We start from the raw sequence: 23,285 nt of genomic DNA, 5'->3' as shown, positions 1-23,285 counted from the left end.
CAAACACAAATTATGATATGCCTGACTGATTTTCAAGAGAAGTTTCCAGTTATATATGAAATCCCCATGTCTTAGTAAATCTTACCACACTGAAAGGTAGGAGTCTCATCATAAAGAAACCAGTGTTGACTCACATAAGCGTTTTATTTTAACCCAGGAGATCAGTTTTGAACCAAGTTTCCTGGCCCTCCCTGTTCAAACGGCTTTGATTTCCGCATTGTGGAGCCATCACCTCAGAGTTTGCAAACTGAATTCCTTTTGAGAACCCAACAACCCCTCCAATGTGCTCTAACCACTAAAAGGCATTCAGCACCCTTGGGCCCATTCAGCTGAACTAGAATTACTCTGAAGTCAAGCCCCTTAAACTCACTGTGGATATCAAATCCTCTGACCCATCTCATTTGCTCTAGACCTATCCTTATTGTTTGACATCATCAGTTAGAAATCGTATTTTTTCAATCCTTAAGCAATGCTATTTCTTCAGTAGTATCATCACTGCAATTTAGGAGTTATACATAAAAATTAAAAGCTTTAATAAATTTGTTCCTGTGCTAAAGTTAACAACATTTTAACTGTAATTAAAAATTATTCAGAGCAAATAAGTCTCATCTAGTACTTCCTCTGAGTAGATGACTAGGTAGCACAGTCACTTAATTACCTTAATTAATCAGTTAATTAAGAAAAGACAAATAGAAAAAAAATTTGTATTAAACAATGAATTAAATCCCAAACTAAAGACACATGATAAACTTAACCTGAACAACTTTAATTACTGTCCACAATTTTACATTACCTCATAGTTTAACCACAGTGTACTTTTGAAATTTCCAAAAAGTAAGGAAAAGGTGTTACAGAACATAAAGTTAGAGTGCTTGTAAACAGCCAAATCAAACTAGTTTCCTTCTCCATTGAATGGAACTGTACATTGGTATAGACAATATATTCTACACATGGATTATGAAAGACTGAGAAGATAAAGGAGTAAGAAGAAAATAATGTGGCAAACATAATTGTTCATGACTACTGCCCTCTATCCAAACTTCATAAAAACTATAAATTGAAGTCATCTTACAAGGTCATTTTCTACTTTTAACTAAAGAAAAAAGCCCACAAACAGGTTCAGAGTTTGACCACTGCTACTGTACAGTATAAAATTGACATTCTTGCTATGAAATGAATAATTATGTTTGCCTGTCTCTACAGTATGGTAGGAGAAATATCAAACTTTGATCTTATTACTGCAGTGATAATGGAAAGAATTTACTATAATAATTAAGTCTACAACTTCATTTAAATGAAGAGTTCATAATTCAGTTTGTTCTTTGTAAGCAGAAAGTCAGTCATTCCTCCTACCCAGACCTCCTAGATATAAACACTGATATACCTTTAGATTTTTATATGTATTTTAAAAACACTTACTGTTCTAAGAGTTGATCGTATTTTCTTAAAGATTCCTTTTCAGCAGTTACTGCTCTCTCTTTTTCTGCAACAGCATTATCTCGTGCTTCTCTCAGATTTCTGAAGGAAACAAAAATTATTCTGTTAAGAATCTGTAGAAACAAGACTGCTTTGCTTCCTTAATTACTGCTCTCTGATCCGAATTTCAATGCTACCTGCTTCTACTCTCATAGAATGACAGAAGGGTCTATCTATTCACCTATTTATTAAAGAGGCTTTACTTCAGGTTATTTTCATATATACCAGGAAAGCTTCCAGTTCTGAAATTGTAAAAAACAATTATCAAATTACCTATTTACATGTGGAAACATATATTATTCTATAATACTCTAATTATTCTATAATACTAGAACTAAAAATTATTTATTTTTTGCAGGAATTAAATAAAATTCAATGATTTTCCTTGATGCTTTGGGATTAACTGCAGGAATGCTGTCTGCCTAGCTGAGATGATTCACAACTTTTGATAGAGCAAGAAAAGTTTAGGTAATCATAAAAATCCTACTTCCACATGCAACTAATTGTCTAGTTACAGAGATGTATATGTCATTGCATATCACTGAAGTCTCCTTCTGGGTTTTATTGCTGGCAACATTTTTGATCTGCAAAGAACCATAAAATAACATTTTATTACAATCAATTGATACTCCTTTTTTTTTATAACCAGGGATCAATCAAGATGTTCAAACTATCTCAATTATTATTTGACCAACACAAATGAGAACAGCATGATACTAAGAATAAAACATATAGTATTTGTGTTTAAAAATTGGAATTAGTTATTAATAGTCTGTTTTACTGCAAGCAGGCTATAAATTAACACTGCAGTAGACTGTAAGCAAGGGAAGCACTGCTTAGATACAGTATATAAACTCCATGTCCAATATTGAGTGCAACAGAGCACCAGCCAATTTGCCAGAGCTATCAGGGGTTGTTGAGGATCAGACATCTGCGTTATGACTGTTTTTAAGGATTTTACTCTACTGCTTGCTTGCTTCTATGATGAACATTCACCAGCATCTGAAACATATTAGATGATCTTAAAGATTCCTTTTGATTTTGTTTTATCTAAAAGGAATCCTATTCATATGCTACAAATATGAGCAAATCCAAGCACAGCTGCAAGGCAGCTAAAACCATGCTAGCAGCTATGACTAGGGGATTTCACTTCAACACCACATTCTTCATCTGAACTGAACTGCTAATGTGGATGCAACCAAGATCTTCCTACTGAAGTTTTTTTTCCTCTACCCACAACAACTTTCTGACTTAAGGCAAAGTGAAATTAAAGGCTTGGGAAAGTTTTGGAGAATAGTGAAAAGTCAGGATACAAAGGAAAATAGAAAATCATTATGCTCATGTAAATGTTAAGCTAGGTCATTGTAGCACACTAAAGGTATATAATTTCTGGTTTAAAGACTATTTTCTAGAGTAAATGTTATCAGTGGCACTTTTCTGAATTCATATGAACAGCAAACAGTTACTTAGAAAAAATTAACATCAGAATTATGTAGCAGTTAACTTGCTCTTAGAAAAAGATAACAAAATTTTCTTTAAAAATTGAGTTATTGGGCTACAGAATTAAAAAAAATTAATCAGGGACTGACCTTAAGATTAGATTCTTTAAAAGTGACTCATACCAAAATATGGGAACATGGTAATATATTTTGCTAACAGCATTAAGATCAAGCATATTATGTCTTAGAGCAGGAGTCCAGAGCTGTATCCTTAAGACCAGAGTAGTGGAGGTGGGACAAAAATGAAACAGTAGGAGAGATACAGAGACTCATTTAATGAATAAACTCTTTTGTTTAGCTGAACAACTAATCAATTGAAAATGCAGGACACAAGTGAGGGACTATTCAACCAACAAGACCACAATCACAGATGTGATGTAACTTCTGTTGAAACTCTCTTTCTAGAGAGCCAGGAGACACACCAGGGATGCTGCCAGTTATCCTCTGTGTGGCTGCCATTTCACAGGAGGTGAAGCACCAACCCAAATGGCTGCACTGGGGCCTTATGAGGCATCTAGCCAGCCTATCACACAAGTGAAAGTAACCTTCTGAAATGGGCAGAAATACTACCTAGAGGATCAAGAATGGGCATGGGGGGAAAAAAGGTGAGATGAAGACATGGGAGGCAGCAGCTCATGGGCATCTTTATTAGGTTTTCAAACAAACCTCTTCACAACTGTCATTTATTGCACATAAATGCAATAGGTGTCACATCCCTACACTGGTCTAGAATGCACAAACTGGATTCCAGTCAGATTTGACCACAACAGAAAAGGTGCTTAGGGAAAGTATCCCACATTCTCAACTACTAAATTGTGTTTGATCAATGGGAACAGACTACAGATAATCCAGTGTCAAACCTCTTGCAGACATTCACATGCCTTGTGAATTCACTCATGCTTGCTAATGCAAACATAGCCCATGCTTACAACAACCATACAAGTGAAACTGATGCCAAAAAAATTAGGCATGAAAGCATCACCTTTTTTATTAGTGGCCCCCTCCCATTTTAGTTTCTTGAACTGATTCATCCAAGTGTAAAATACCCACCAATAAATTCAAAGGAACTATCAGGCACATCAGGCTTGGCAAAGAATATAAGCAACTGAATATTGGATTAGCTCAGCTGTAATACCATTCCATACTTTGAGCAGGAGGATGAAACCAGCATCTTAACTTCATTTTCAGCCACAAACAGCATCTCATCACATTACACAAATTCACTGCAAATTGTTTTGCTCACAATTTGAGGTTCCATTTGTCTTACAATTGAGGCAGATTGCCTTACGGTGGATTTCTTAGTATTTTCTAGAAAGAACATATGCTAGAAAGCCTTCTTTTAATTTTTTTTTTTTTTTGTTAAACATGTAGGCAAATCTAAGGGATTTGCATTTCAGAAGTAATTATTTCAAAATGAGGAAAAAAACTTCTGTAAAGCAGTTCCAAATGAAATATCTTTCAGTAGCTTTCTCAATGATATACAGACGCTTGTCAAATCTCCAAAGGAGTGCATGTTTAAATTCATACTTTGTAATTCAAAATAGATTTGCATACAGGAAGTGGTGTAGATGTATATGTGTATTTTACTCACACTTGCAAAAAATGTAACTGTTTTTAAATTAGAACTGTTCTGTTGATTGAAGTACGGCAGAAACCATGTTCTTTTTCCACTCTTCCCAGCATTAACAAAATGACCTATTAGAGGAAGGGATGATGCCACAAATCTCTTTTTACTACTGTCATTTCCTTCTCCACACGACACTTTCAGGACATCTACAGTGAAGTTATTAAGCACTCCTCCCATTTTAAAGCAATAAAATGGGCAAAAAGCAAGCTAAAAAATAAATTCAGTGCCAAAGGTCCAAATTTTTAAGTCCCTAAAAGGCTTATGCATGTGTATATAATTCCATAGTATTCAACTAGATGGCACACATACCAACTCATCATGCAAGTCTTTGCAGGACTAAAATCTTCTTCAGGAGAGAATTTTACAATAATTTACAGGAAATCAATGGTTTTTTTGAATCATTATGCTCTAAAAAAACTCAATTAGATTTACTTCATATAGGCCTAAGTCTTATTTCTTTGGGGTTTTTCCTGCCTTATTTTCTGCATCAACACTTTCTCTTCTGGATTCCAAGCAGTTTCAAGATTGCCCCTAGAACACGACATGTAAACTGTAATCCCACATTAATTAATAATATACCTCTGAACAAACTTCAAACCACCAGATTTTATGTAGAACATCAATTTTAATATTCCTTTTCAAGAGATAATGTTGGCTGTCCATCATTTAATAATAAATATAACAAACTTATCATACAAGTATAATTTCATTTTAGTTTTTACAAGACTCCCATCAGTTTTACAACTGAGCTTAAATTGTTACACTTTGAACACCTCTCAAAGAGTTAGTCAGCTAGGACTACACCTAAGGAGAAAGTGCTTGGTCATTTCTTCCTCAATTAGGTGATTGCCTACACCTTACCTACCTGTTTTCACGTTCATACATCTCTTTTGAGGTGCTTCTTAGTTGCTCAATTTCTTGATTTGTTTTCAACCTTATTTGTTCCAACTCTTCATGCAGTCTCTTTTCATATTCTGCTTTATAGTGGTCTCTGTAAATAAACAAACATATCGCATTAGTCAAAATATCAAAACTTGAGGTACAGCTTTACAAGAGCAGAGTTCTTCTTGATTTTACATTTTATTTCAATCTTCACTCATTGACCTCTCAATGACTTAAAATATTTATCAGCCTATGTTGCTATATAAATTAAATGAAAATCAACCAGGAATAAATAATATTTAACTGTGAATAAACAGAAGTCTTTTGCACACAGATCTAAATTTTAAAAGTTTTTTAATAGTGATTATTTACATAACATTAACATTCTTCCAGAACTTCTTAGTCAGCCTCTACACAAGTGCTTATATTAAAGTAACCATTTAACTCCTCACTATCTTCTTCATTACTGGGTAAGGATTGATTAACTTATTGACTTGCAATGCTGCCATGCCACTACAAGACTTATTTGTGTACTATCTGCACCTCATATGAGGGGAAAAAACCATCACAGAAAACACTGAAAATTAAATGGAGTGAAGATTTGTGAAGTCAAAAAGCCCCAAAATCTGGGAATTTATCTTGTCAATGTAACATATGAATTATTTAAAACACAATGTTTTTAAGCAGCAGATATCAGAAGATATCAGGATAAAAGAAATTAGTTTCAGAGAAACATTGACTTTTACTTGTAACTTTGGAAGCTCATGACAGAGTGCAAGGAATCTCATAAAGAATCTCTCTGACAAAAATAGGGTTATGTTGTAAGCGCTTAACAGTTAAGGAATGTCAAAATTTTACAGCATTTATTTAATGTTCAAGAATAATTAATCAACAACTAAGCAACTGGCAAAAATCACAGGTTTGGAAACAAAAGCATATTATGAAGATATGTGCATTAGAATCTGTAAAAGATTTTAGATTTAATTTGATTTCAAATCATGTGATAGGTCATAATTCCTAGAAATGAGTACTTGAGCTGGTCAAAAACTCCCTCACATAACTAGAAGCCCCAAAATATTAAAATGGAAAATGCTTGCTGTCAGGTTTTCCTTTTATTTTATTTCATTTCCTTTTCCTTTTGTAAAAGAAAACTTTCCATGTTTTCTTTTTATTAAGACATTGTATTTCAGCTGACCCTCCAAGATAAAAGTAAACTTATTTCTTCTCCTTCTTCAACTGTGCCACACTATAGCAAATACTCTACGAAGACCTTTTACACAATAAGGAGGTTTATAATTAAAAAACCTAAAAAGAATGATTTCTTAAATTTTCAAAAGTAAGACTTATTTTTTTATTTAAAATACAGAAGTTCTGGGTGAATATAAATTAAATACATAGTTCTGAGATATAAACATGAAAAACAAATTTAGAGAATTTTGAGTGACTGCATTGAAAGGAAAAATATTTAAAACTCTTCTGATATGGGCTGGAGCGCCATAACTAATCATTTCATTTAGGTAAAAATTTTTGTTTTAGCTTTCAGGAGAATCATATTAGCACACTTTCTCTTAGTTATACAGGACACAAGATTTATGGATATACACTGAAAACAAAAAGTTTCTTTTATAATTAACTGAGCAAACCTACAAGAATAATTGCCATAAATGCCCAAGTTTATGCTGAAAGTTTACTTACATTGCTATGGTCTTATAAAGGTTTAAAGAAGTGTTTGTGATACATACTTTGACCCAAGAAAAGTGTTCTGCTCCTAGTTAAAAAATATGGGTTAGCTTTCTGAAAAATAAAAGTAATTAAGCGGGATTTGCAAGAAACAAGGGAAAACAGTTAAAGAACCTGTCTACTGACAGAAGTGAACAGACAATAACTTGCCTGGATGCAACATATTTTTCATACATTTCTTCCCTAGCTTTTTTGGCATCCTCTAGCTGAATCTGTAGTCTTTCAAGACGATCTTCTTCGTGCGCACAGCGAACACTAAGCTCCATGTTCTGGCGATTCAGATAATCTTTATCTTTTTGCAACAAGTTGAGGGATTGTTGTATGGTTGCCAGCTATAAAAGGTATTAAAAAGAACACTTTAACACGAATTTCAAGATAAGTATTTAACCTATGTACACATATTTGCAATTTAACTCTCTTCTGTGAAATCATCTGAACCAAAAGACTCTATTAACACTTTAGTTTAAGCAAGTTGATGAAGCTTTAGGCTGAAAAAAAGACTTCAATAACAATACAGTTTTATGAGCTTTCATTATTTATTTCCAGTAGCTAGCACCTTAAAAAAGAGGTCCTTTCATCTACATCAGTATCTAAACAGTGTTGAAGTACTGCATAGCAGCAGTACTGCAGAGTACTACGTCAGAAATACTGATGGAGAATCTTGGTGCCAATCTATCATGCTGACTATGACATTCTCAGGGAGAGTAGTGAAATGTTTAAGGGCACCAGGGTGATTACTGCTCCATAAAGAATTGGTAAAACTAATAATTCTGGGGGTGATGTAAGGCACAATTGTTGTGGACAAGGGCAAAGAGCTGGTGCTGCTACAGAAGGCTGAACTGATGCCAAAGTAGGAACAAGAATATGTTGAGAACAGCCACCTTTGTCATCAGATCAACCATGTTTCCTACACCAAGAAGTAGCATGAGGGAGAATAGTTTCCATCCATTCAAGGTGAACACAGTTAGAGAACAGGCAAAGAGCATACAGGGCACCATTGCAAGGTGGCCCAATAATCATGATAACAAAACAGTTTCATCCACATAAAGAATTTTGCCATTTAAGCTCCTGAGGATTTCACATACCAAGTTCAAAGAATGATAAATTAATAACTTATCAGAAACATGTCTCCTACAGCTATAAAGACATCATGTATATAGTTTAGACAGAATTCAGCTTTTCTAAGTCATAGAAGGACTAAAGGTTACTTAGGGAAGATACTGCAGTCAAAGACATGGAGCAAGAAGTTAAACAGATGACAATTTATATACAAACAGTGCTCTTAGAGGCATGCTCCTCTCCATCAGCCCACTTGCTGAGCACCACCCTCAGGGTGAGGTATAAATGCCTGTTCTATACCTGATTTAAGAAAAAAAAGGTAAACATGGTCTCTCTCCAAGTAATATGTTATATGTATATCCATATTGAACAGACATAATTGACTATTACACAAAGAAAAGCAAGCAGTTACTCCTCCTCTGGAACAAGTACTGTGTAAAAACTTCCAATTGGATGCTCTTCCAGTCCAGGACTTGATACTGTATCAGTAGACACAAAAATCAGCAGAAACCTTCTAGGAGATTTAAGTAATACACAGTTTGAAGTGGTACTTTAGTGCTACTTGTATTCACTCTGATTAATTCAGTATAAAGTTAATGAAAAAAGCCATTGCTGCTGCTATTCTGCAGTACTCCATATGTATGTACAACCTTGATGTACAGGACAGTACCTTTTCGGGCCATTGTTGTATGCTGAGAACAAACCCGACTTTTGGTGTCCTCTTACAATGCTAGACTGAGGAATAAATAGACTAACAGAGCCTTCAGACTGACACCAAAGGGGTACTAATAGAAACTCAGTTTTCTCCCTAATGTTTCTGACAATCTCTACAGCTACCTGTAAAATTAGGCAGAGCAATAATATCTTTAAAGTGGCAGTTTTAGCCTCTGTTTTATCTGTAACACTGTTATTTACACAGAGACACTAAGGAACACATCTCCCCTGAATACTCTCAGGAGTAGTCTGTCTCATTTATTCAGCTCCTAAAGTGTTAACACACTAAGATCTTCCACACTATTCTTGCAGGGCTCTGCTTCCCTGGCTGAACCCTTGCCTGCCCATTGGAAGTGGGGAATTAATTCCTTGACTTGCTTTGCTTGTGTGTGTAGCTTTTGCTTTGCCTATTAAATGGTCTTTATCTCAACCCATGAGCTTTATTGACTTTTACTCTTCTGATTCTCTTCCCCATCCCATTGGGATGGGCAAACAGCTGTGTGGGGCTTAGTTGCCAGCTGGAGTTAAACCATATCAAGCATACTCACAGCATTCATCTTCCAATGGTAAATTTTCCCCTGGGGCCTCCCAGGTTCCTGAGCTTATTGGCAGAGTTCAGTCTGTCTTTGCTCAGCCTTCTAAGTCACATACCTAGGAAAATGGCATGCATATAATGCCTAGGAAAAAATGGGAAGTACTTGACCAGTGTTGAGGGAGATAGCCTATGTTGCTGTGAGGGTGACCAGCCATTTGAAGGATCATAGCAAGTGATTAAGGCTTCTGATTACCAGAATCCTCCTCAAAGAGGAGAACTCAGTTGGGCTGGTAAATGTAGTCTCAGTCCCTGCAAGGATCATGAGTAAATTCCCCTGGAAGCTATATCCATGAATATGAATGAGAAGGTGACAGAAAAACTAGCAGGAATTTACAAAGGCCAAACCTATCAAACCTGACAAAAATGTTAGCTGTGTGAATGGGGGGACCACTGTCCATGTAATTTACTTTTGCATGGCTTTCAGCCACCTCCAGTAACAGCTCTACATAAAAGCTGGCAAAATACAGATCAGATAGGCAAATATCTGTTGAACTAACTGAACATGGGACAGAAATGTGCCCTGACAGCAAAGAAGGCCAAGTGGCTACAAGGCTATATTAGCAAAAATGCAGACAGTGGGGTAAAGAAAATTATTATCCTGTGTTCCACACTTGTGAGACTATATTTGGAGTGCTATATCCCATTACATGCATGTCCTAAAGACATACATTAACATGCTGAAACAGGACCAGAAGACCTCTACCAAGACGGTCATGAGCTACAGCATATGATGTACAAGGTTAAGAGAAATACTTGGAACCTTTTTCAGCCTTCAGGAGAGAAATCTAGTTGAGGAAAATATTATCATTAACTTCAACTATCCAAGTGGAAAACATAAAAATAGAGTCTTGGCCATACATAGGGCCAGGACAAGATGCAATAGAAAAAAGCTGTACCAACTAATTAGTTTTTACAAATGCATTTTCACAAGAGAACAGACAAACATTGGAACAGATTATCCAAAAGGCTGTGGAATCTCTATCGTTGGAGACATTAAAAACTTGAAAAAGCCCTAAGCAACTTGACCTAATCTTGCTCTGTACTGCATGGGCGGGTTGGAGCAGTTAGTCTTTTGAGACCATTAGAATTAAATTATTCCATGACCCTGACAAACTTGATTAGACAAAGAATCAAATTCCTGAGGTGAAGAAATACACAATTCCTAAGGTAAGAAATTTATGTTTACCTCTTTTGCTAAGTCATTTCTTTCTTTAGTTTGTGTTTTGTATGACACCTCCAGTATTTCATAGTTTCTTCTGAGTTCTGACAATTCATGCTCAAATACATCACGTTCACTGTGAAAGCAAAGTTAAACTATTAGATGCATACAGTGTAATGAACAAAATTCCTGTGTCTTTTTAATTTCTCAGCCAATTCACAACACTGGCTTCTTCCAATCAGTCAGTGACAGAACAACTGGTGATAATCTTAACCTTTTATAGTTATTAACACCTGCAACAGTATCATTTTACATGAAACAATTGAGGATTATTTAAATACTAAGAAACAAAGTAAATTCTACAGTAGTCAAACTCCCATCCTGAATTATCTCATTCTCCTCTGATATTCTTCTTTAGTGTAACTTTGGGCTATACATTTCTTCTCTTAGCAATGATCTGTAAGTACCCCTATCCATTGTTTTAGTTTTAGCAAGCTTCTGATGCTATTTCCCATGACATTCTCTTCAATCTTTTGTAGACATGGAAGTCCAATTAAAATTGAAACAACTTCATTACCATCTTCTTAACAGAGCAGAAAGCAATGTATACTTGTTCTCAGTAGGTACTCTCCCCTGCATACAGCCTTGATACCAGAGTGGGTTGTCATGTTTAAAATATACATGACACAGCTGCAAAAATTGTGCTGGTGTCCTGAGCAAAAATGCTTTCTCCATGCACAAAGAAGCATCACTATATGTCTCCACTCTCACCCTGTCAGAACAGTGAAATGAATGAGCCAGTATGAGCTTGCAGTTTACAGAGAAGTTAACCAATATTATATTAAGCATAGCATTGCTTTAAAACTGAGATAACTTGTAGTACAGCAGAACTAGATTTGACTAGTGTTTTTTAAAGGCAGAAACAAGTCTGGAAGTGATTTACTCCCGCAGTGCTCCCAAATATCCTCATGCAGTTATGCCAACAGAGCTCTCCCCTCCTCTTCATGTGTGCCTACCCAGCTGAATACAACCTACTCTCTCAAATACAGTTTTGGCACGTTCATTCATGCTTTTCTCAACTCGAGACTATTTTAAATGCACACTGTTAAACACTGGGGCCATTCACATGAAAGTTATTACAATCCACTTATTAAGATGCAGTTGCATATAGGAAGCAAATCACAGCACCAATCAATCCTATTTGCAACAAGATGCCAGAAAGATTCCAGGGCTGTTTTTGTACATATTGCTGTGAACCAAAAATGCTGTGAATCCAGAAGACAGATTCCCCTTCAAATTACTTACTTAGTGGGCAAAGTCATTTGTGTCAGTAACTATGTCTGAGTTCATTCCATATGAACAACTAAGGAGCTGACAGGGTCTTTTCTATTCATAATCCAAATTTTTGAATACATTTCTCCACAAATGTGTCAAAGACCAGATTTCTTGTACTTGCGAGCACACTGAAAAAGCTATTTGGAAGCTGGACTGTGAGGTATACATCTATGAGTATATTTACAACAAGTCTATTTCACTATTTTGCAATTGCTTTTTGCAAGATAGATATTCAAAACATTGGCTATAACAGTACAATCTGTATTTAAAAAAAGCTAGACACTGGAACTTCCTGCAGTTAAACAAATTCACTAAGGTAATCCTAAGATTATCTGCCAGAGTTCTCAAAACAGCCCTTTCATATTTATGGTTTCAAAGATATCTTAAGTTGTAAATATTAATTCCCTAGGTCCTGCCCTCCTAACTCACTCAGTTAGCAGCACAGAGTAGAGTATAGGGCCTTTCGTTAGATCATTGCTTTTAAACTACAAATAAAAAAAGAGTACTTCTTCCAAGATGCTTGCCATCAACAGCTCCCACTTCCTTAGCTTCAATGAGACTGCTAGGCTCTCTTGAAAACACAGTAAATCTGAAAATATAAACTTTTAGGAAGATAATTTGATGCATTGGTTTTCAGAATGTTGTTCATTTTAGGTTCTGCAATATACGAAAAGAGGTAATTGAACCATTAGTGTATGAGGTAAGAAAAAAGATGTGTAAGTCAAAAACAAAACTAAGAAGTCTGGTCAATCAAGGCTGATCTTTATTAACATTTGTATGTTAGTTAAACACTTGAATTAGAGAGATACTTACCATTTTACTTTATCATAGTTCTGTTGCCTGTAATCACCTTGCTGAATCAACTGCTTGGTATCAGCCAGTTCCAGTGTTAAACGCTGGCATCTGACCTCAAGCTCTGACCGACTCCTCCTCTCGTCTTCATAGCTCTAGGAAGGGAGACATTTTGAAAAGATCACAGCTGCAGTGATATTTATTTATTTATTTTACTTGAAGTAATCACAACTAAATTTCATTAAAACTTCTTATGAATATTCAGGTGGTAATGCTTTCATTTGTCTCAGTATTTGGAAATTCAGCACATCACAAAGTAACCAGCTATATCAACACTCAACTTATTTTTATCTTATTACAAATACTTGATTAAATGCACCTATTTTTTCCAATGCATTTGTCCTTTAGCACAACTTCCAAGACCAGTAACCATCATAATCAGCTGGTGGTCTGAAAACCTATATGAGGAGCACGAAAGTCACACCACCTTTACAACAGTTTCAAACAAGTCAAGAGACTTGTGAAGATACTTGCCAATTAATTTGAAAAAAAAAAGAAAGAGGATGGTTTGTTCAGCAAGTTTAGCAACATCTGTCATTATCTGAAAGATTTCAGCCAGTTACTCCCAAAGGGTAGCTTTTGTATCTGGAAAGTGATGTTTGCTGAAGAATATCATGGAAAGCTTTGGTGGAAGAAAAAATAAAATAAAATAGTTTACTTAATGGTCCATCAGCATTAATTTCCATTTTCCCTTCTTTTTCATCCTCACATAATTTTACAGATTATTCTGGAAACCAAAACAACAAAAGCAAAGCAAGAGAACACACAGAGAGTATTCATCTTTTAAAATACTTTTATTTTTTAATTTTTATTTTATTTTTTAAAATATTCCTTCTGAAGATCAACAAATTTCCTAATCACACTCATTCCCTTCAACTCTCCACTGGAATTTCATACCTTAATCCCCAAACTAGATTCCATTTTTCTACTACATAGGTACTTTTTTCACAAACTTGTCTTACTTACTTGTCCTAAATACTGTGCTTCTTAGCAATTTATTCACAAGAACAACCAAAATAATAATGCTCATTCACTTATACAAGGTAAAGCTGATGACTACAAAAAGAGTTGCTTGTTAAAAATTTGACAATACTCCTGGGCATTTAGATTTTTCCATGTCCTACTTTCCAGAATACTGCTGAGTTCAGTTTTTTACTACTGTGATTGATAGCAAGGCCAATAATGGATGCTTGATTAACAATCATGCTATCTGGTTTTTATGAATGGATATCACAATATTATTAGCTGAAGGTGAGCACACCCTTAAGATGCCATTACTAAACCAAGCATTTAGCAACTGCAAATGACATTTATTTTGCAGTAAAAGACATTGTATGAGTGCATAATTCTCCAACGTTGCTGAAAGCTATGCTTTATACAGTTATAGGAGGATAACTGTATAGCTAGTTTTCAATAGACAAGGGAAGTTTAGGGCAACAGCATATGAGGAGTATATGTCAGAAGGACACTGATAAACTTTACAGACATCATCAGCAGAAACACTGACAGAATGCCTTCTTGAAAAAACACACCTAAATATTTGTAAGACACTACAGAAAAGCTCCCTTATCTACTAGCCATATTTTACCTATTCTGTTGATAAAAAGGAATATTTTGTGTTATATTTCACATACCTACTTATCTTCACTTTTACTAAAATCACTTCAGGTCACAAATCACAAAAATCACAACTTCCAGAAAGCTTTTATGAGGATTCTGCATGGTCTACCGTTAAAAATACATCATGTAAAGACGAGATTGTTATTCATCCTAACACATACTGGTATATATGGTTTATGTTTACCCTAATAAATGAATATACATTAAGCAAACTAACACTATGAAACACTGTCTTCTTTAATCAGATTATATGTCATTATTTATAAAGATGGCATTATTATAATGATAGTCTCTGTCAGATATTTTTAAAAGGTGTGCACAAGCTAGCTAAAGTTTCAAATATGTACCGTAATGGTGCAAGTAACCTGTTATACAGTGCAAACATGACTCATCTTGCAACAGGAAATGTTGCTAAGGGTACTTAACTTTTAAGTGCAAATTTAAAGATTAAGTTTAGAATACAATTCTTCTGTGAATTTCCATGTCATTCTGCCATGCTGCATTTCACAGCCTTCACTGACTAGGCTACTGAAGCTCCTAAAGTATTATCTAGCTGAGAGCTAGAAGACAACTACCAAAAGTATAAAATTAAATTAGTTAATCTCTCAAAAAAGTTGTCATAGAGAGCTTTAAAGCAACAATTAACAGAATATCTAAATATCTGCAAAAACAGCTCCTTCTAATACTTGAAACCTAAACTTACTTTTGAATTGTATTTAATAAATCAGTTATTAATGTCATGTAACAGTTATCATGTTAATGTCATGTAACAGTATGGTAATTCCATGAAAGGAGAGTTAAATTCTGCCTTGGAAAAGTGATACTAAGACCTACCTTAATTAGAGGGGTTTGTCATGTTTGTTTTTTTAAGATTTAATATCATTCCTGAAGAAACACTAATTATACTGCACAGGCCACTGCTTTTCATCTACCTAATCTTAAGGTGTCAAAGTAATATTTCAAACACATGAAGAAAGATGACAAAGCAAGCTGATACTCAGTCTAGGTTGTAAATAAGCTAACACACAACCCCCCCTATGTGGTATGGACATCTCCAGGTAGCACATACCCAAGCTTCTGCACTTCCATAGGAATACATCTTAAAGACATACAACCAAACTGCCTGTGCTTAGGCAGAAGAAGCCTTGCTTTGCATGTGATGAAATTAATTTAGTTTCTAACAATATCCATATAAACTGAAGTGATTTTAAGATCTCTGCAATGGAACAGCTTTATGTTTCCATTTATCTTCAAAAGATAGCTGGAATATCTTGATGGACAGCTTTGTCCTGCTGCAGCAAAAAAGGGGCTTTCAGAAGAATCAAGATACAGAGCTCTTTCAAGGACAGAAAGGAGGTACTGAAAATAATACTAATAAATAATATTACCTTAAGTAAGCCCACAAACCTTAAAATAATTAAAGGACAAACAGAAATTCCTTACACTGAATGTGATGGCCATAATACTCCAAACATCTCATGGCTTTTCTTCAGCCTCTTAACAATGTTGCTTTTGCAGAGAGCAGAAACTCAGACCAACGAGATGGTTAAAACAAATGAAAAACCAAACTTGTCCTGTGTGAGACAGATAGGCAACTACTACCTGAAGAAATTCTTGACAGAGCTGCCTAAGAAACCCAGTGGTGGTGGTTTCTACAGAGCATAAGTAAGCAAAGAAGTGCTTTTGTTTGGTTTATAAACACTGTCCACAGATGATGTTTCAAGCAAGAAGATTCTCAGCTTGCCTGATCTGCACCACTTAAAACCCCAAACTGATAGAGAAACTAAAGATCTAATGGCAAACCTCAGTTTAATGATATTAATCTTCACTATCTTCAGTCTGTAATGAGCAGCAGTTTACAGCAGTCACTGAAATAAACACCTATCTGAATTTCAAGTGCAAAATCCAGGTGACATACTTTTTGAACTAAATTAGTGACACATAATACATGATAGGGATTAACTGATGTTTCAAAAAGCCTTTGGAGATAAGAAGATAAATAGAAATGCATGGAATAGATTAATCAGTCAATCAAGCAGAAGCAGCACAGACTTCCTTACACCATCTACAGATAAGCCTGTAAAAGAAAGTGATCCTGCTTTTAAAAAGCTTTTTTTCCCCAAAGATCTGCATCTTTGAAGAATCACTTACAAAAGCCAGCACTTTGTTCATATCCTAAAGGCCCTAGACAAATGTAAAGCTACTGTACTATTGTGATGTGAAAACAATTCCCTCCAGTTATTTGGATGAGGTGCTGCTTCTTTGTAAAGATGACATTTTGCTTCAATTGTTTACATACTCTGCATTCAAAAATTACTGGTCAATACATTATTTATTGGAATGCAACTGCCCAAATGTCATGAAGAAGCTATATATAATTAAATAAGACATCTCTTTAGTAACTTGCTATGAAATTGGTACTCTGCTTGTAGATGGGAAATTGGTAATCTAATTGTAGACAGGTCACTATTTACCACTAAAAAATATAAACAAAAATGCTGAGCTATTCCAAAGTAGAGATACTCTGCAAGGAGCATATAAAAAGAAAAGCTTTGGAATAAGTTCTTCTATAGCAAAAGAAAGTGGAGGAATAAAAAGTTTATTTCTCTGAATCTGAGCTTATTAGAATTGTCCATGAAATATTCACAAGTGAAAAGGATCCTTGAGACTATTACAGAGCAGTATAAAATAAACCATCTCGTACTTCTGAGCCACAGCTAGCAGTCAATGTGAGCCATAGCTATGTACCCAAAGAGTAGAAAGATACTGGGCAGAAAAGGGAACTTTTACACATATGAAATTTCCTTAAGTCTTGGAAATATTAAACTGCTCCTCAAGCTCACAGTTACTGGTAGAGTAACTTGCAGCTGTTCTCCTGAACAATATTAACAATACCAAAAAAAAAAAAAAAAAAAAGGCACATATTTCACCTAAGACCAAGACCTCATCTGTCTCAAGAGAGTTGTGCAGACCAAACGATCAAGGCACTTCTTGAAAGAAGTGGTGTCAGGGGGCGGGGGAAGAGTTCTAGAGTGCAGTCTTTATAGATATGCAAACTTTAGGAGAAACCTTAGGGATCCCAATCCTTTTGGAGTAGCAACAACAGCCTCAGTTTTCTAATATTCAGACACATCTAGTGCCAAGTGATCCTTTGAGTACAAAAGCTTAGTTTATTCTTTGAAGAATATAGATATGTTTTCCCTCCAGCTGGAAAACATTATCACAGAGAAAACTGTTAGTTATGTCTAGCAAAACCTGACAGCTACTAATCCTGATTCAGAGATGAAGTCTTAGAAAAGATCTTTGTCTTACGCATAACCAGCTTTGTCTTTAGGATAACCACAGCTTTCAGATACTCTCATGCTATAAATTTTATTGCAAATCCTGAAGGCAACTTTATATACAAAATAATTGAAGAAAAGGGAGCCCTGATAAAACTGTATCAATACCAAATTCCAGGAAAACATTGCCAAGAAACTCCCAGCCAGAAGAAGAAAGCAATACTTAATCTTCTGGAGGTACAAAGGAAAGCACAGTTTCCTTCCCAAACACTCTCCCAGCCTTGAGAGAAACCCTCTAGTAGTAAATTACATCTGTTTGAGGGAAGGTTCTAACCACTTTGGAAACAAACAACTCTGAAAATAGTAAACTGATGTTCAGCATGGGAATGCACACATCAGAAGCTGGTTTTATTTCTGGGAAGCTCCTGCTAATACACCACTATAGTTGGACTTCCTCCTCTATCTTTACCTCCAAAGCTGGTGGTGCCAACATTATTTATACTTGAAGTACTGAGCAGGACTGTGAAAGGAGGACTAAAACAAGCCTGTACCCTACATTTAGTAACAAGTCAGTCAGCAGTACAAAACATGGCTTTCACCAGCTCCACCACCTCCCCCTGGGCTGTGGCTGCTGTACCTGGAATCAGAGGAACTGCACTGATCTAAACCACAGATGCCCCAAGAGCAAGAGCACACCAAGCAAAGTTTACAAAGTTATAGAGTCAGCATGGTTGTCTTATATGATGAATTCATTTCACACTTAAATTTTCCTAAGGTTGACTTAACCTATTAAGTTCAAATTTTCCTTCAAACCTTTTCAATTCTTTGTTGGCTAATCTCTCCTAGGAGTCCAGAACAAACTACCTCATATTTCTTATTATTTTATTTCGGGGTGAATATATAAAACCTGTTCAAACCTAGTCTGTCAGCCACAAACAACCAGAAAAGCCAACATAATCCTTCTCCCCCAAGATTTGGCCTAAACATATTTTTTTGTTCCTTTCTATGTCCCAAAAAGAAGGAAGAAACCCGTGTTGAAACTCATTAAGAAGAGCCTTAATTATTTTGAAAGAGTAGAAAAAAGAAGGAATTCTTACTATAGGAAGTAGGTTATTCTCACAAAACATCACTGTCTTATCTTCAGTGATGACAGTATTTCAAACTTCTGTACTACTAATTTCCTAAAGATGTTTTAAACTCAGAACAGACTTTGCTGATAAATTACACAAAAACAGAAATATTCCAATGATTAGAGAAAACTTAAAGTTTACAAAATACTGTATGGAAACTCAGAATTTGCACAGTATAAATTATTAAATATAAGGATTTGCACAGTATAAATATTTGCACAGTATAAATTATTTGGATTTGCACAGTATAAATTATTAAATAACAGGCAAGACATTTCAGCAACTATATTTCATGTACTTGGGGAACAAGAACTACTGGAATACAAAAAAATTTACAGAAAAAAAGAGTGTAAGAGCTTAGGGAAGGCTCTGAACAAAACTTTATTTCCTACTGATAAAATTCCTTGCAAAAAAGCTTGACCTTAGCGAGGAGCTCAAAAAAGTTACCCCAACAGTACACCTTGAAATCACTTTTTCACGAACTGCAAGAGATGTATAGGTATGTCAGCTCCTGTGCAGCAAGCACATTAGAGATTCTAAAGTACCCTTACATCCTGATGATGCTCCTCTTACCTTATTTTCTGAGGTACCTTGTTGCAGTGACACTCAGCAAGTCACAAGGTAAAACTTGAACTTGCCAGAATCAGAAGAGAGACTCTCAAGCCTCTCCATAAAAGAAAAGCACAGCGCTCTTTGAACTTTGAGAAATACGTCAGTGGGAAAGGTGGATGCTGCCACCATGTGGTGCAAAAGAACAAAATTACAAGTCTATAGCAAAGAAAGATCAATGTCCCAAGAAAACTGTTTCTAGCACAACTTTAATTATTGTTATTGACTATCTTGTTAATTTGCTTCAGCAGAAGTAATAGATGTCAGTCAAATCTCAAAAGCTGCAATCCTCTTGTACAATTGTATTAAATCAAAGCACATTAAATGTACAGTGAAGGAAAATGCTTATGCAAGATAAAAATTAACAGGATTAGTTTAATCTCAATTATGACCAGAGATGGTGACACAGAATAATGCTGAAGCACACAAATGCATAAATTTTATTGACTACTTTTTCTAATTCAATCAGAATGAGAAATGAAAGTACATGAATTTCACAAGATAAACTTATATGAAGAATTTCCCCTTACACCCGATTATTCCATAAGCAAATTTCACAGGGGAAAAAAGGCAATAACTAAAACATATTCTCAGAAGTAGTAAAATGACAGTGTCATTTAAGTCTCTATTAGCCATGACCTGGATAAATATACTTTGAGAACCTGAAACTGTTGTCCCAACTCCAGACTCCTACAGAACTAAGTTAAAATACAAATCACCCTAGCTATAGACATACCAAGAATAATACAAATATTGATAAATAAATTAGAAAAGCCACACTTCTTATACTGTTTCAATTCCTTAGCTCTTTAAAAATAAAAATTTAAAATATTTATGTAATTTGTTTCTCTACTTCTGGTGTTTATATCTTACATGAAATTGAATTATCTTTTTCTTTAGTACAGAAACAAATAAGAAAATTAAAATACAAAGAATTGAAAAGCATAACAGAGAAGATGCAACTCCAAAGAACCTAAAAAAAAATACAAACTACTACCAAGACATCCCCATCTCAAAGACTATACAGCGAACCATCACAGTGTCTTCAGCTGCTGCTGGGCAGATCCTGTCCAGCATCCCCACCCTGAAATGTTGCCCTCAGAAAGCACAACACAGCTGGTAAGAGACTACCCTGAACAGTCTCATGAGCAAATCTTGCAGGGTAGCCATAGCATCAAGTTAGCTGTTCTACAAGGATGCATATAGCTTATTTCCTCTTGCCCTCCCTCCCCGCTCTCTCCACTTTGCAGTAATTTTTATACAGCAAAAGAGCTTTTCTATCTTATACACAAATAATGATTTGGAGAATGAGATTTTGTCAATATATGTATTCACAGTTTCTGAATAGAGATAACATAACTAAGGGGCACAGACCTCTGTCAGACTCTTCAGCTGGGATCTGTACCCACTTAATTCTTCTGTCAGACTCTCCTTTTTCATTTGTAAATCACTCAGCTCTCTTCTTAAGGAATGGACTACTTCATAGAACCGGACCTAGAAGAACAAGACAGATATCCAAAGTTGAAACTAGCAAAATTGCAACTGCAAAACTACAAACCTAAAAACACATCAGCTCAACATTTTGTGACAATAATTTACTAAATTTTATTATTTAAATATATTTCTAGGGCATGCCATAAAGGTAAAGATTACACTGTTGTACAACTAAGGCAGCTTACACTCAGGCAGATCAATAAAAAAACACAGTTGCTAATGGGCACATGACCCCATGCACTTCCTTGTGCCAAACCTAGAGCCTGCTTGATTAACAGTGCAAAAAGAGAAAAAAAAACCCCAAAACCAACCCAAACCCCAAACAAACCCAAAACCTATTTAGTAATGACCAACTTAACTTGCTAACTTCCTGCAAGACAATATAAATTTTTTATGGGGTGTGTAGAAATTGAGAGATTTGGTTTGTTTTGTTTTCTGCCAGCTCAGTGTGCTGAGTTTGCACCAAGAAAAATGCAAGAGCAAGCGCATGAAGCAGGAACAACACACAACCAGGAGGAACCACGACACCCCTTCCACACACATCTCCAGCAGTAACATGCTGGTATAGGGATTCAACTGCATCAGGAAACTAAGGCTCTGAAAGACTCGACTCTGCTAAATTAACACCAAAAACATCCAACCTTCTAACAGGATTAAAAAAATTTTAAACTCTGTAACACATAGTCCTCTCTCTTCCCCCACGCTAGTCATAGGCACTGTCTCAGGCAAGTAAGTCTCACATCCATAAAACTTTTTCAGAACCTCTCTTCTGATCAAGAAAAAAGACTAGAAAATACAGTAGTAAAACCACAAAGCCAGTATTAAAAATCAAAAAGACACATAACAAAGAAGAAAGAGCTTTTTTGATATACACCCACATACACGTACACAGAGGTTATTATTCCCAGATTAACTTGATACCTTAAAATGTTGCATTTGGGGGTGTGTGTGAAAAGAACAAAAAAGTAGGCGCTGTTTTCATGCAAAAGCTATTGCATGCCCTCCATCCCTAATGCTTTCTTTGATATATGATTAAAGAAGAAATACAGACAAGAAAGCACAGATTAAGTAAGCATTCAAGAGCAAGCTGTATTGCACTTCCATGCAGAAGGAAGACAGATCTCTGTTTTGCTACCTGTAAACAGCAGAAGACAAAGAAAAGTTCCAGGTATATTTCATATAATTGACAGCATATAATTCTAAAAACACAGAAGCCATAGAAATTTGCAATGTAAACACAGGTGTAGTATGCTTTATACAATAAGGCAAGTGTGCAACATGACTGAAAGATTAGTATTTTTAACTGTAACATCTGATGACTCAATTGATCATTTCTTAAGAAAAAAGTAACTTTGATTATCACTAACTGATATCATTTAAAGCATTGTGGGTTTTTTTAAAATCACACCTGCTTTTCCAGTAAGTTCTTTTAATTTTACTGCATTATCCCTAAGAAACTTGTGCTATTACACCACAACTATTTTCCAAAATAAAACAACCTTAAAACAGATTTCCCAGTAGAAACCAAGATTACATGCGATACAGGTATCAAAGATAAATGTATTTACAGAGCCTTCCCAAGAAAAGATCATTGCATGGTAATAAGAAAATTAAATTGAATGCAGCAGATGAGGATGAGGTTATAGCAGTTCAACTGTTGTTATTTAGCTGGTTTGATAGCCAATAAACATTCATGTAACCCAGCAGTCAAAGCACGCACTGCCTCTTGCCAATTCAATACAGCAGAAGCGAAACTTACTCTAAAAAGGGATTTTAGAAACAACTGTATATCTTAAAAATCAGATATTTATATTGGTGTGCTGTAAAGGCACACCAATATAAGGTAATTTTTAAAAAACTCTCAGCCTGTGCCCACCACTTTTTATGGACAACTAGAAGAATGTAAAAATGGGTGGGTACAGAGGTTGAAAAAGTTGGCTCCTGTTAATTGAAGTTCTGTGAAAGTAGTTGCATCAGTTAACTGCCTTCTTAAACAAACAGCAACTGAGCTGCAGTTAGCAAAATGATACACCTGAAAGACATGGCAATTAAAATCAGTTCAAACAGAATTTGCAGAAACCATTTTCTAAAAATTTGCTGAAAATTTTTTACAGTGGAGTACCCAAGAGACTCACTTTACTGAACAAACAGAACTGGTGCTTGGCAGCTGAATTATTTAACAGCCTGAAGTACTTTCAAATTTCACATATACT

General features: G+C 35.4%; 1 protein-coding gene across 2 annotated transcripts in view; it reads right to left on the bottom strand.

Moving 5' to 3' along the window:
- PIBF1 (progesterone immunomodulatory binding factor 1) overlaps nucleotides 1-23,285 on the bottom strand; it is a 104,168-nt gene that overhangs the window by 73,398 nt on the left and 7,485 nt on the right. For both annotated transcript variants that reach the window (XM_018908715.3, XM_018908714.3), the window contains exons 5-10: nucleotides 20,953-21,072; nucleotides 12,900-13,033; nucleotides 10,779-10,887; nucleotides 7,375-7,556; nucleotides 5,468-5,593; nucleotides 1,420-1,518 (exon numbers count right to left, since the gene is read on the bottom strand). In XM_018908715.3, the coding sequence (XP_018764260.2) occupies nucleotides 1,420-1,518; nucleotides 5,468-5,593; nucleotides 7,375-7,556; nucleotides 10,779-10,887; nucleotides 12,900-13,033; nucleotides 20,953-21,072 (770 nt within the window). The remainder of the gene's footprint in view (nucleotides 1-1,419; nucleotides 1,519-5,467; nucleotides 5,594-7,374; nucleotides 7,557-10,778; nucleotides 10,888-12,899; nucleotides 13,034-20,952; nucleotides 21,073-23,285) is intronic.

The sequence above is a fragment of the Serinus canaria genome, chromosome 1 (assembly GCF_022539315.1).
Source record: "Serinus canaria isolate serCan28SL12 chromosome 1, serCan2020, whole genome shotgun sequence".
Classification (NCBI taxonomy): Eukaryota; Metazoa; Chordata; class Aves; order Passeriformes; family Fringillidae; genus Serinus; species Serinus canaria.
The sequence above is the reverse complement of the archived record's forward strand: the minus strand, read 5'-3'. Positions and strand labels throughout refer to the sequence as shown.